The sequence below is a fragment of the Impatiens glandulifera genome, chromosome 2 (assembly GCF_907164915.1).
Source record: "Impatiens glandulifera chromosome 2, dImpGla2.1, whole genome shotgun sequence".
Lineage (NCBI taxonomy): Eukaryota > Viridiplantae > Streptophyta > Magnoliopsida > Ericales > Balsaminaceae > Impatiens > Impatiens glandulifera.
In genome coordinates, this window is record NC_061863.1 from 15410062 (window position 1) to 15422940 (window position 12879).

A 12879-nucleotide genomic window follows, 5' to 3' on the forward strand; every position below is an offset into this window, starting at 1 on the left:
CCATAATTCCTGAATTCAGCCAAGAAAGAACTATTGGTACAATCTGCAAATCCCTTAGAAAACAATCTCCAACCATAGACTGAACCATTGATAAAAGAGTCCATAACTACGACAGTAGAATATGCAGTAAGTGGAGCTCCTAGATAGACAGGCTGAATCACCTCAAACGTTACAAAATCACACAAATGAAAGACAAATGCCGAATCTTGATTTGGGGAGCTTCTAGCATTTCCCGACACCACTATTTCATCCTTGCCACTTTGTACTGCAATCATAGAACAATGTTGGAAAAAGGCTTCAGCAGCACCATAAATGAAATAAGACAAGCCTTGGATTTGATTATCCCTGTAAAACTGTTTGCAAGCCACTGCATATAATGTTCTCTTATAGCCAATGAAATTGCTGAAAATATGTTGATATTATATGTTTTTATAAATTTATAGCCTTATTAAAACCTGATAGATAATTCAGGGACGGTAACAGATTTATTACATTAATAAAAGGGATTGAATGCTCCTAAAGCCATTTAGGTTTTTCTCAATCAGCTTCTTCATTCTTCTCAAACCTAATTCTACAAATCAATCCAAAGTTCAGAAACTTCACATAGTATCAGAGCTAGATGCTCGTCGAAATCAAGAAGACAAAGAAGAGACTCAGATTAACACCGACGATTCTTCTTCCCGCGATTACCTTTCACATCTTCAACAAATAGTTCGAACGACGAAAGATCAAGAATGTCTAGAAAGAAAAAAGACGAAAATGATGTGCTAACGACGCGTAACTCAGATCATACAGGTGCAATTATATGTACTACTATTTTTAATGGTGGAAATTATATTGGCTGGAGTAGTGGTATGCGATTAGCGCTAGAAGCAAAATCAAAGTTAGTGTATATTGATGGATCTTTAGTTGTACCAAAAGAATCAAAAGTGTTTGATAAATGGCGAAAGATGGATTGTTTAGTCTGTTCTTGGATTCTGAACACTGTGTCAGATGAGATTAAATCAAACTATTCTTCCACAACCACAGCGTTGGACTTATGGCTTGATATCAAAGAACGATATCAAGAAAACAACGGTCCACAAGCTTATCAGATCCAAAAGGCCATTAGTAACTTGAGACAGGGTACATTAAGTCTTGAAAAATAATTTTCCAGGATCAAGAAACTCTGGGATGAATTGATGGTCTTAGAACCTCTACCAGCATGCGATTGTGACCCAAGAACTGTTTGCTGCTACAGAATGACGAAATTGGTGGTCCAAGTTGATACATCAAACAAGCTGACACAATTCTTAATGGGATTGAACAAATATTTTGATAACGCAAGGCAACAGATTCTCCTCATGGACCCAAAACCAAGCTTAAATCGTGCTTATGCCATGTTGCTTAGCATTGAAAGACAAAAGGAAGTGCAGACTTTAATGAATGAACAAACAGATAATTTTGCAATGTCTATGAAGGAGAATTTTGATCAGCAAAGAAGTCAGAATAATACTCGAAACAATAGAGGAAAATGAGTAATCAACAAGACAAGAAGCAACAACAAAGGAACAACAAACATGTTTTATATACATTGCAGGATGGAAGGACATACTCAAGAAGGATGCTTCAAGATCATAGGTTATCCAGAATGGTGGAAAGGAAACCGAGATCAGAAGATAAAATTTCTGCAAATGCAGCAACTACTGTAGTGAATAATCCATTTTCCTTTTGTGAAGATCAACCAGAATCATCATCAAATCAAAATTCTAAATTCAGTAACACTGAAATTGCTGATGTGGTGAAGGAAGTCATAAAAGGGCTGCAAACCCAAGGAAAAAGGTAAAGACAAGTACTACGAAGGTATGTCTTCTAATCAAAATTTTGCTAGTGTTTGTAGTCTAAATGTGCATAGTAATAATAAAGAAAAACCTATTTGGATAGTAGACAGTGGTGTTAGTTGTCATATTTGTTCTGATTTGAGTTTGATGACCGATGTTAAGATGATAAATAGTCTGTCTTTATTCTTACTTGATGGAACATCTAAAAATGTAAAACATATAGGTAATGTTAGACTTTCTGCAAAACTAAAATTATATGATGTTATGCATGTACAAGGTTTCACATATAACCTAATTTCAGTTTCAAAACTTTCCAAAACAATATTAGTTGTCAATTTTCTTCTACTGGTTGTTTATTGCAGGATGTTAATGACAATACGATCATAGGCAGAGGAGATCTTTTCCAGAACCTTTACTTACTAGAAATTGAATTAGGGAATAAAGTGAATAACACATGTAATGATTTCAAGTTGATTCATAGAAGACTTGGTCATCTATCTGATATAGCACTTAAACATGCTTACAATTTAGATAAAAATGAGAATTTTCATTGTGATATATGTCCTATCTCTAAAATGAAAAGGTTATCTTTTAAGTGCAGTATGTCTACAACTACAAAATGTTTTGAACTAGTTCACATGGATATATGGGGCCTTTATAAAGATACATCTTTTATTGATTGTCCTTACATGCTCACGATTGTAGATGATTTTTCAAGATTCACATGGACATATATGATTAAATCAAAAAATATTGTTTGTCAAACTTTTATTGATTTATATACAATGATTAAAACACATTTTGAATCATCAATCAAAACAATAAGAACAGATAATGGTAGTGAATTCTTAAGTTACGAATGTCAAAAGTTTTTTAAAAAAAATGGTATTTTTCATCAAAAGTCTTGCCCTTACACCCCACAACAAAATGGGGTGGTAGAGCGAAAACACCAACATTTACTACAAGTAGCACGTTTACTACTTTTTCAAGCCAAATTACCCACAACTTTTTGGCCATTTTCAATCCTTATGGCCACACATATCATAAATAGGACCCCTTCACAAATTTTAAATTGGGAGAGTCCATTTTTTAAATTGTATAAAGAAAATCCAGATTTTTCAAATCTTAGAGTGTTTGGTTGCTTGTGTTATGTGAAAAATAACTTTCCTTAAAAAACTAAATTTGAGCCAAGAGGAAAAAAATGTATTTTTATTGGTTATTCATGTGGACAGAAGGGTTATAGAGTGTTTGATATTTTAAATGAAAATATTTTTGTATCAAGAGATGTAACTTTTCATGAAAATATTTTTCCATATCAAAATGAAAATATTTTTGTACAAAAACCTCAAAATCCTACAAATGTAGATTTTTTTGATAATTCTGATGAAGAATCAGAATTATATAGTGAAGATGATCCATTAATTTCAAATGATTTTGATAATCATCAAACTGAAAATCAAAATTTTGAGTCAAACACATCTACACAGCCTAGTCCAAATGACTCATTGATTCATCCACAAGAACAACAAAGAAAAAGTAGCAGGGATAGAAAGCCTCCTACTTGGCTTGACAATTATATTGTCAATTCAAATACAAATAACAATGATAAGTCATATACTCCAAACACATTCCCTTATTCGACTAAATGTATGAATGCTGAACACCTAGAGTTTTTAGGAAACATATCCGCTATTAAAGAACCACAAAATTTTAAAGAAGCCGTAAAAATCAAACATTGGAAAGATGCTATGGATGATGAATTAACAGCTTTAAAAGAAAATAATACATGGAGTCTAGTTCAACTTCCTAAAGGGAAGAAAGCGATAGGCTGTAGATGAATATAAGACCAAATTGAATCCAGATGGATCAATTGCTAAATACAAGGCATGTTTAGTGGCGAAAGGATACAATAAAAAAAGACGGCATTGACTTCCACGACAGTTTCTCCCCAGTTGCTAAAACAGTCACGGTAAGAATCTTATTTGTTTTAACATCTGCTAATAACTGGTTTTTGCAGCAATTTGACGTCAACAATGCATTCCTCCACGGTGACTTGGAAGAGGATGTTTTTATGCACATTCCAGAAGGATTAATGGGAGAATTAAATAAACGAAATCTGGTATGTCATCTAAACAAAAGCCTTTATGGCTTAAAACAATCTTCAAGGCAGTGGAATAAAGAGTTTTCAAAACAATTAATTCATTTTGGTTTTGTTCAATCAATTAATGATAACTGCTTATTCATTTTTAAAACTAAAAAAACATTTACTGCCTTGTTAGTTTATGTAGATGATATACTTATTGCTGGAAATTCTATAGAAATTATAAATGATGTTAAAAATTATCTTGATAAAAAATTTACAATCAAAGACTTGGGAGAAGCCAAACATTTTCTAGGGTTGGAATTGCATCGTACTAAAGCTGGTTTATTTATAAATCAGCGCAAGTATATTCTTGACATACTGGCTGACACAGGTCTTACTGGATGTAAACCATTTGATATCCCAATGAAAAAAGGGATCAAACTCAATGATTAAATAGTCCAGAATTGGCTGAACTAGAGATGTTCAGAAGGTTTGTTGGACGTTTAATTACTTGAGTTTTACAAGACCAGATATCGGGTTTAGTGTCCAGCAACTAAGTCAATATATGCAGAAACCGCTGGAAGTCCATTGGGAGGCTGCCTTACAGGTTGTCAAGTACCTTAAAGGCACGCCTTCACTTGGACTGTTTTACTCTTGTAATACTAATAGTGTACTTGAGGCTTTTTCAGATGCCAATTGGGCAACTTGTACAGACAGTCGGAGGTCCCTTACATGTTATTGTTTTTGTCTTGGAAAACAAAAAAACAAAACACAGTCTCACGATCCACTACAGAAGCGGAATACCTAAGCATGGCCACCACTGTATGTGAGCTGAAATGCACTTTTTTTTTGCTGAAAGACTTCAATGCTACAGTCCATCTCCCGATTCCCCTACGCTGCGACAATCAAGTTGCAATACATATTACTGAAAATTCAGTCTTCCACGAGAGAACGAAACATCTCGACATAAATTGTCATATTGTAAGGGACAGTTTCAAACAAGGTTTTATTCAGCCATTACATTTATATTCAAAAATTCAACAAGCTGACATTTTTATAAAGCCCTTAGAATTTCGACCTTTTATTAATCTTAGAGACAAGATGAACTTAAGGGATGTTCATCTTGAGGGAGGGATGTAAAAATATGTTGATATTATAAATTTATAGCCTTATTAAAACCTGATAGATAATTCAGGGAATGTAACAGATTTATTACATTATTAAAAAGGATTGAAGGCTCCCAAAACCATTTACGTTTTTCTCAATGAGCTTCTTCATTCTTTTCAAACCTAATTCTACAAATCAATCCAAAGTTCAGAAACTTCACAATTGTAGCGATAGAATATGGATTCATCAGCACTATTTTTCAATGCCACTTCCTCACCCTCTTCATAACTTGCAGTATTTGTAATTGTCAAATCCCTGCCTAAGAACCCTCTTCCCTCCACATCTAAATACAAATTTATAAGAAAATAAGAAAACATAGATTAATTTAATTAACACAAAACATTGAGAGATAACTTGACTTACTCAGGGTTCCAATGTTGGTTAAGAGGTAAAGGTTATGGGACTTTATTACTGTTTTCTTCTTCCCATCACCTAGGAAAGCCATGTTTATCTTCTCCATTGGAACTGTTACAGTCTCTTCATACTCACCTTCTTTGATTATAATACAGGTCCTCAGAGGATTATGATCTTCACTAGCATCAACTGCTTCAGAAATGGTTCTGTACTTCTCAGAACCATTCAAGGAAACAAAAATCTTTGTGTTGCAAAAAGCTAGGGGATGATTGGGAAACAAGTAGGCATATATAGAAAGGCTGAAACCTACGATGAGAAAACATGATATTACAATGTGGATCTTGTAGTTCCAAAGAAAGTTGGAAACTGGGTTCCCAAGAAGGTTGGACAATGAAACAGACGAGGGTGAGGGTCGGCACTCGGCAGGAGGGGCAGCCATTACAATCTCCATTAGAGCTAGGAGTGATGAAAATGCTGAGATGAAATGGATATTGGCTGTAAAGGTTTGTAATCTAATGTTATAGAAGCTGGATATGTATAAACTCCATCCCAGCATCTTCACCTTATAGTATAGGCGATACTCTATGGGATCACAATTGATCAGTTATCAATTTCCATAAAAGATGACTTCAACAAAATTGATTAAGAGATATCTATAGCTAGCTCTGTTTAGCATGTTTTGCAGAGCCATGTGCTATTGCTATATCATTTTCTTTTTTTGCTTAACAAACACATTTGGCAGAGATTCCTATAGCTCAGTATCAACTATATCCATGCATTTTCTTTTTTTTTGTTTAACAAATACAATTTTTCTGTTTGAATATCAGATTTCACATTGATAATTTTTTTGTTTTGAAATAGATGCATCAATACTCAATAGTGTAACAACTGTTCATAACACTGTAATGGTGATCTTGTTCATTTAGGCATGAATCAGTAAGAATAGTAAAATCATTTTTACATATGACAAATAATCATATTTGTTAGTCTTAGAAGATTTGTAGTAATTATATAACTGAGGACAACTATAATAACTTTATCCAAGACTCTACCAATAAAGATAAGAGAACGCATCTATTTCGTTTAGATACAACAACGAGCCTAGGTGATGGTGCGACTAACGGTTTCATGAGGTAACTGGTGTGTTGAAATTGAAATAGAAATAAATTACAAGTGTAACATAACACACAAACAATCTATAAGTAAACTAAATCCTAAATATGTATGATACAGTAGAAGCAATGAATTTGAATCCCCTTGTGAGGACATGGGGATTTTGTAGAAAGTTGAAGATCAATTTAAGTTAATTTGAGCTCGGGTTATTCATTAATTGCAACTTAGTGGTTATAAGAAGTTATTTGTTTATCATAACCTATTTTGATTATCTTGTGTACCAAAATATTCTTAACCTACTCATTAGATTACGTGGGAGTTTTTTTTTTTTAGCTATATTAGATTTTGTGAAACTATATAAACTTCAAAATATCATAAAATTTATTATAAGTGTTTTAATCTCAATATCTTGTTTTTCATCTTTTTTCTCGTGCTCTCCTTTATAACCGTTTCAATTTTGACTCAACAATTTTGCACTATGTTGTTTATGTTTTTGTTATTCTGTCTCTTTTTTCATCTTATTCTTTTTTCTTTAAAATTTCAATCAATTGAAATAAACTAAGCTCAAGATATGACAGATTCGAATAACAACACTATTTTATAGTGTTGGAATCTCTTAATTCTAGATAATAAGTCATTGAACTAAATAGCTAATGGGTAGAGTAATTAAGTGAACTCATAACCTAATTAGGGTCATGAGTTAGAATTTCAAAATATGAAAAAACTTGATCTTAATTAAAAAACATCTCCATAAATTTTGCTATATAGAAATGGATCAAAAATAACATCTAGACTGATTTATAGATCCCTACCCTAGAAAATTAAATATTTTCCCATCAACATCCTCATTTATCACAAATTATTTTCCCACCATTTGATGGAATCATAAGGTACACTATCATTTTGGAAATTCCATAAGGTACACTCTCTTGACCCATCAATTTTATTTTTTTTCAAATCTCATTTTGAAATTCCAATTGCAGAATTTCAGTTTAATGACTAAATGTTTTAAATGTCATCAAACTTAGGGATCAGAGCTTATGACGAAAAAAATGACATATCAATTGAAATTTTACAATCATTAAAGAAATTTTTACTAGTAATCTTTTAGAAACATACAATTTACAATAAATTTCAAACTTTTCTAGCAAATTTTTTCATGTATCTTCCAACTCACGACAAATGAAGAATCAACATCACATAAACGACATATCAATTGATTTTTTACCATCAAAAAGTAACTTTTACTAGTAATCTTGTATAAACATACAATTTACAATACGCTTCAAACTTCCTCTAGCAAATTTTTTCACGTATCTTTCCAACTCACGACAAATGAAGAATCAACATCACATACCTTCTTGCACTATCTTTTTCTAAAAAAATCTGGTTTGGCTCATCATATGTTCCCTTATTTCCTCAAAATCTTGATTTCTCAAATTGGGATAAATGTATTTTTAGATCCTCCTACCATGGAAACACGGATTTTTGGTCATCGCTTTCTCGTAAATATTATAAGATTGAAAAGTTATTTGAGAATTAGCTTATCTCCCTAGAAATCTCAATTTATAAGTTCAAGATATTAGACGCTTAACCACACTATGTTCTAGTGTTGGAATCTCTTAATCCGCGATAATAAGTCATTGAACGTAATAGCTCATTGTAAAGCATGTGAACTCATAATCTTAGGGTCTTGTGTTAGAATTTCAAAATATGAAAAAACTTTATCTTAATTAAAAAAATCTCCATAAATTTTTCTATATATAAATGGATAAAAAAATCAACATCTAGACTGATTTATGGATCCCTACCCTAGAAAATTAAATATTTTCCCATCAACATCCTCATTTATCACAAATTATTTTCCCACCATTTGATGGAATCATAAGGTACACTCTAATTTTGGAAATTCCATAAGGTACACTCTCTTGACCCAACAATTTTTTTTTTTCAAAACTCATTTTGAAACTCCAATTGCAGAATTTCAGTTTAATGACGAAATGTTTTAAATGTCATCAAACTTAGGGATCAAAGCTTATGACAGAAAACGACATATCATTTGATTTCTTACAATCATAAAAGCAATTTTTACTAGTAATCTTTTAGAAACATACAATTTACAATAAGTTTCAAACTTCCTCTAGCAAAAATTTTCATGCATCTTTCCAACTCACGACAAATGAAGAATCAACATCACATAAACGACATATCAATTGATTTTTTACAATAAAAAAAGCAACTTTTACTAGTAATCTTTTAGAAGCATACAATTTACAAAAAAGGATCAAACTTCCTCTAGAAATTTTTTTTAGTATCTTTCCAACTCACGACAAATGAAGAATCAACATCACATACCTTCTTGCATTATCTTTTTCTAAAGAAATCTGGCTTGGCTCATCATATGTTCTCTTATTTCCCTCAAAATCTTGATTTCTCAAATTGGGAAAATGTCTTTTTAGATCCTCCTACCATGGAAACTCGGATTTGTGGTCATCGCTTTCTCGCAAATATTATAAGATCGAAATGAAAAGTTATTTGGGAATTAGCTTATCTCCCTAGAAATCTCAATATGTAATTTTTTTTTCTTTCTGGACCAACTAAGGAAATGTTGTATCTCTCATGATAAAGTTAACTCAAACAAGGATTTGTTTAGAATTAATGAGGAAAACTCTTATGAACCTTTTATCATTTTGTGTGAATGAGGATTTTCGAATTTTATTGCTACATACAGAATTGGGGGTCTATATTCAAAATAGCGACATTATTCATGTTGAATCTAAAACACGTTATGCAAATCATTTAGACATGGAGGAAATTAAAGCGATTAAATTGAGTTTTCAATACCAAAATAACTATCAAGAAAAATCACTTCTTATATCAGATTCACTACTATTAATTGCTAGACTATATCAATGGATCAAAGTAACAGCACTCCATCAAAACAAACTCAATTTTTGTTCGTTCTCAGAATCAGCCTAAACATTAACATTATAAAGTTCAGTGTGATCTTGTGCAGCTCCCCCCACCTTCTTTGTGCATGGGCACGAAAACAAAATTTAATTAGGACTCTTGACATTGAACCTTCATTAATTTCAAGCAATATTTTTGTTGAAATATTTTCTAATGTGGAAATAGTTGTATATGTGACTTATATACACATGTTAATTAAGTTTAGAGTTAGTGGGTTCTGCCTACAGTGAAGGAATTGTGTCATTTAATTTAATGTGCAATGACTAAACTTGGATAAGACAAATTAACAGATATAATTTAATCCGATTATTTTAGGAGTCATAGTGATTTGCTAGAAGCCAACTACGATTAATGAGGTTAAACCTATAACTATTATAATCGGGTCCTATGAGGTCACACACTTAGAGTTGACCGACTAGATACACAACAATGATGGTTAATTATTAATACATATTAGATATTATTAATAATAAGAAATATTATTTATTTGTGAAATAAAATAATATATAATTAATACATATTAGATATTATTAATAATAAGAAATATTATTTATTTGTGAAATAAAATAATATATAATTAATGGTTAATTATGAAGTTAAGATTGTAAAATAAAATAATATATAATTAATACATATTAGATATTATTAATAATAAGAAATATTATTTATTTGTGAAATAAAATAATATATAATTAATGGTTAATTATGGAATTTTATTTAATACAAAAGAATTCACTTATTTGCAAGAAAACGGAAATGAATAGAGAGAGAATTGTTCCTCTTTTAAAACGGCTTTTGCTATATTACGGTGAGAACTCCAAGAGGAAGAAATCATCTTTTAATCTAGCAATTGGATTGTTTCCCCTTTGTCTTTTTCGTCCTAGCAGTCGAAAGTAAAGAGATCTAGTCAGGCTCGTGTGGACCAAGTAGAGGAGCAACACGTGGGGCTCTCGATTATTCATTACTACCAGATCTGATCCGGTTCACGCATCAAAGGTATATTTCTATAAACTATATATCATGATTCTGTCAATTATGCATGATCATATAATTGGATGTTTAGATTAGATCTATAAATTATTCCGCTGCGAACATCTAATTAACCTACATAGAGTAGTTTAGTCTTTGTGATCACCTAATTTATAGTCTTTGTGATCACCTAATTTATAGTCTTTGTGATCACCTAATTTATACTAATTTATAAATACAATGTAATAAAGGGTTTTAATTTAAGAGTGAAATAGTATATTTGACGGCACTTCCAAGAACGTATGCAGTTTGGTTGAACTTCGTTATATCTTGTAATCTTTTTTTGTTTTCTCTATTATTATTATTTTACGTGGTTACTCGAATCAACAAATGGTATCAAAGCGTCATTGTGATTTAACATAAACTAATTAGAGAGAAACTAGCAGTGTTCTGCGTCCGAGTTCTGATTTTCAAAATAGATTAGTAACGGTGATAGAGAAGAAATGGTGAAGCTTGACTGACAAGTCAAAGCTTCTAGACGAGGACGAATTTTCAGCAACGGTAACATGAAGTATGCATCTTCTATGTTATTCGGTGAAAAGTTGAAAATAGGGTTTATTGATTTTCTTTGTTGTTACTGGAATGATCAGTAGAATCTGAAGGAGCGAGGAAAATGTCAAATCTTATTTTCAATTCGCATAAAATGAAATAAAAAACTTAGTCCTTTGTTAGATAAAATTAGACCGGTTAATAGAACTTAACACAAATAAACTTCCTATGCAGGAACAGACAAAGAACCGGACCGGTCAAAGTACTCAACCGGATTAAGAAGCTCCACCGGTCAAGTTATCAAACCGACCAGAAACATGACCGCACAAAGAAGGCAAGATCGGTCAAAACCGAAGGCCGGAAACACCAGATAGTCGGTCATTAACCGACCAGAAGCCAAAGCAATAACCGGAAGCCATCCGGTTAAGACAAATAACCGACCAGCATAAGAAGATACTTCGGGTATCTGTTGAGAATGATACCAAAGGAACAGACTGAACATTGCCATATCCATACAAGTCTGAGGACAGTCTGCAGGCTGCAGAAGACCGTCCTACAAGATCTTTCCACTTTAGGATAAATCAGAAAGGCAATCTTCCAAGTACAGACAACTGCCTAACCGACAGTTACCACATTGAGTAAAAGACAAACCTAGCCGGTTTGACCTACATACTGGAAGAACAGACCGCCAGGTCTGAAAAGTTGACCGCCAGGTCTGAATCACTGAACCTCTGCTCAACCAATCAAATTCAAGGAAATGAAATGTGATCGTTGGCACATTTCACCTATAAAAGGAGGAGCTGAAGAGGAGTAAATGCGGGACACAGTGGACAATTAATTTACAAGTGATAAGATTGTGTTCTATCTCTAGAAAAGTTTAAGTGCTAAGTTGAAGTGTGTATTTACAATTTCGGTTTAAATTGTACGGGTGTTATCGAGCAGGAAATAAGTCTCGATCGGATTGTATTTGTATTCCTTAGTGAATATCCTTCTCGCGGTTTCGAGAGGAAAGGGTGACGTAGAAGTTTTATCTCCGAACATCCATAAAAACCTGTCTTGTTATTTACATTCTGCTGGTTCTACATTCTAACCGACCTATACTAACCTACCTACACCGCTTTAACCGACTCTACACTACCTAAACCGAATCACCGAGTTACAAAACCGACCCAGCAACCTCCAAACCTGTCTTACCCAAAATCGGTTCTGCCTATCTCGTGAGTGTGCTACTTCAACCTGAAACAAACTTCTTCCGCGCTTGAACCTGGTTCAAGGGTTTGTGACAGTTTGTGTAGTATTGAAACCCCGGTGTTAATCTCTAACCATATTAATCACCACCCTTTGAGTGAGACGCGCTAACCGGCCCAAACCCCGGTCCTCCAGCCGCGACCTAGATCCTAACATCCTTCCTTGATTTAGGTCCTCTTTGTTTGTCAAAAGTAAGCTAAAAATTTATTTGATTCCAGATTTCAACAAGTTTTTGAAGCTTTGTTTGACTTTGGTTTTGGACTTGTTTGATTTGTATTGGAGCTTGTTTTACTTGTCGTTCAAAATATATATTCGAGCGTGTTGAGATATTATTCTAGTGCGAGATTTGAAGCTGGAAAGTTCAATGGAACGGGTAATTTCGGTATGTGGAAAACGAGAGTTAAAGATTTGTTGGCGCAATAAAGAATATTGAAAACTTTGCATGCTTAAAATCCTACATGAATGGATGACAAATATTGGGAGTAGTTACAACAACGGGCATTGGGGACCATACTATATTGTTTGACATATAAAATTATATATCCTGTGATAAATCTACAATCTCCAATTGAGATATAAAAAAAGATAGAAGGTCGGTTTATGTCC

General features: G+C 32.8%; 1 protein-coding gene across 1 annotated transcript; it reads left to right on the plus strand.

The window, feature by feature from the left end:
• Nucleotides 1-734: 734 nt before the first annotated feature.
• On the plus strand, nt 735-1517 carry LOC124924400. Its single transcript, XM_047464442.1, has 2 exons — nt 735-1125; nt 1192-1517. Exons 1-2 carry the CDS (start codon nt 735-737, stop codon nt 1515-1517), a joined length of 717 nt encoding a protein of 238 aa, XP_047320398.1.
• The last annotated feature ends 11362 nt before the right edge of the window (nt 1518-12879 follow it).

What these genes read in the sequence shown, in the direction of transcription:
- LOC124924400 (XM_047464442.1), top strand. Translation starts at nt 735, where the DNA reads ATGTCTAGAAAGAAAAAAGACGAAAATGATGTGCTAACGACGCGTAAC. An exon ending in CATTAGTAACTTGAGACAGG is followed by an intron (nt 1,126 to 1,191) that starts GTACATTAAGTC and finishes TGATGGTCTTAG; the next exon opens with AACCTCTACCAGCATGCGAT.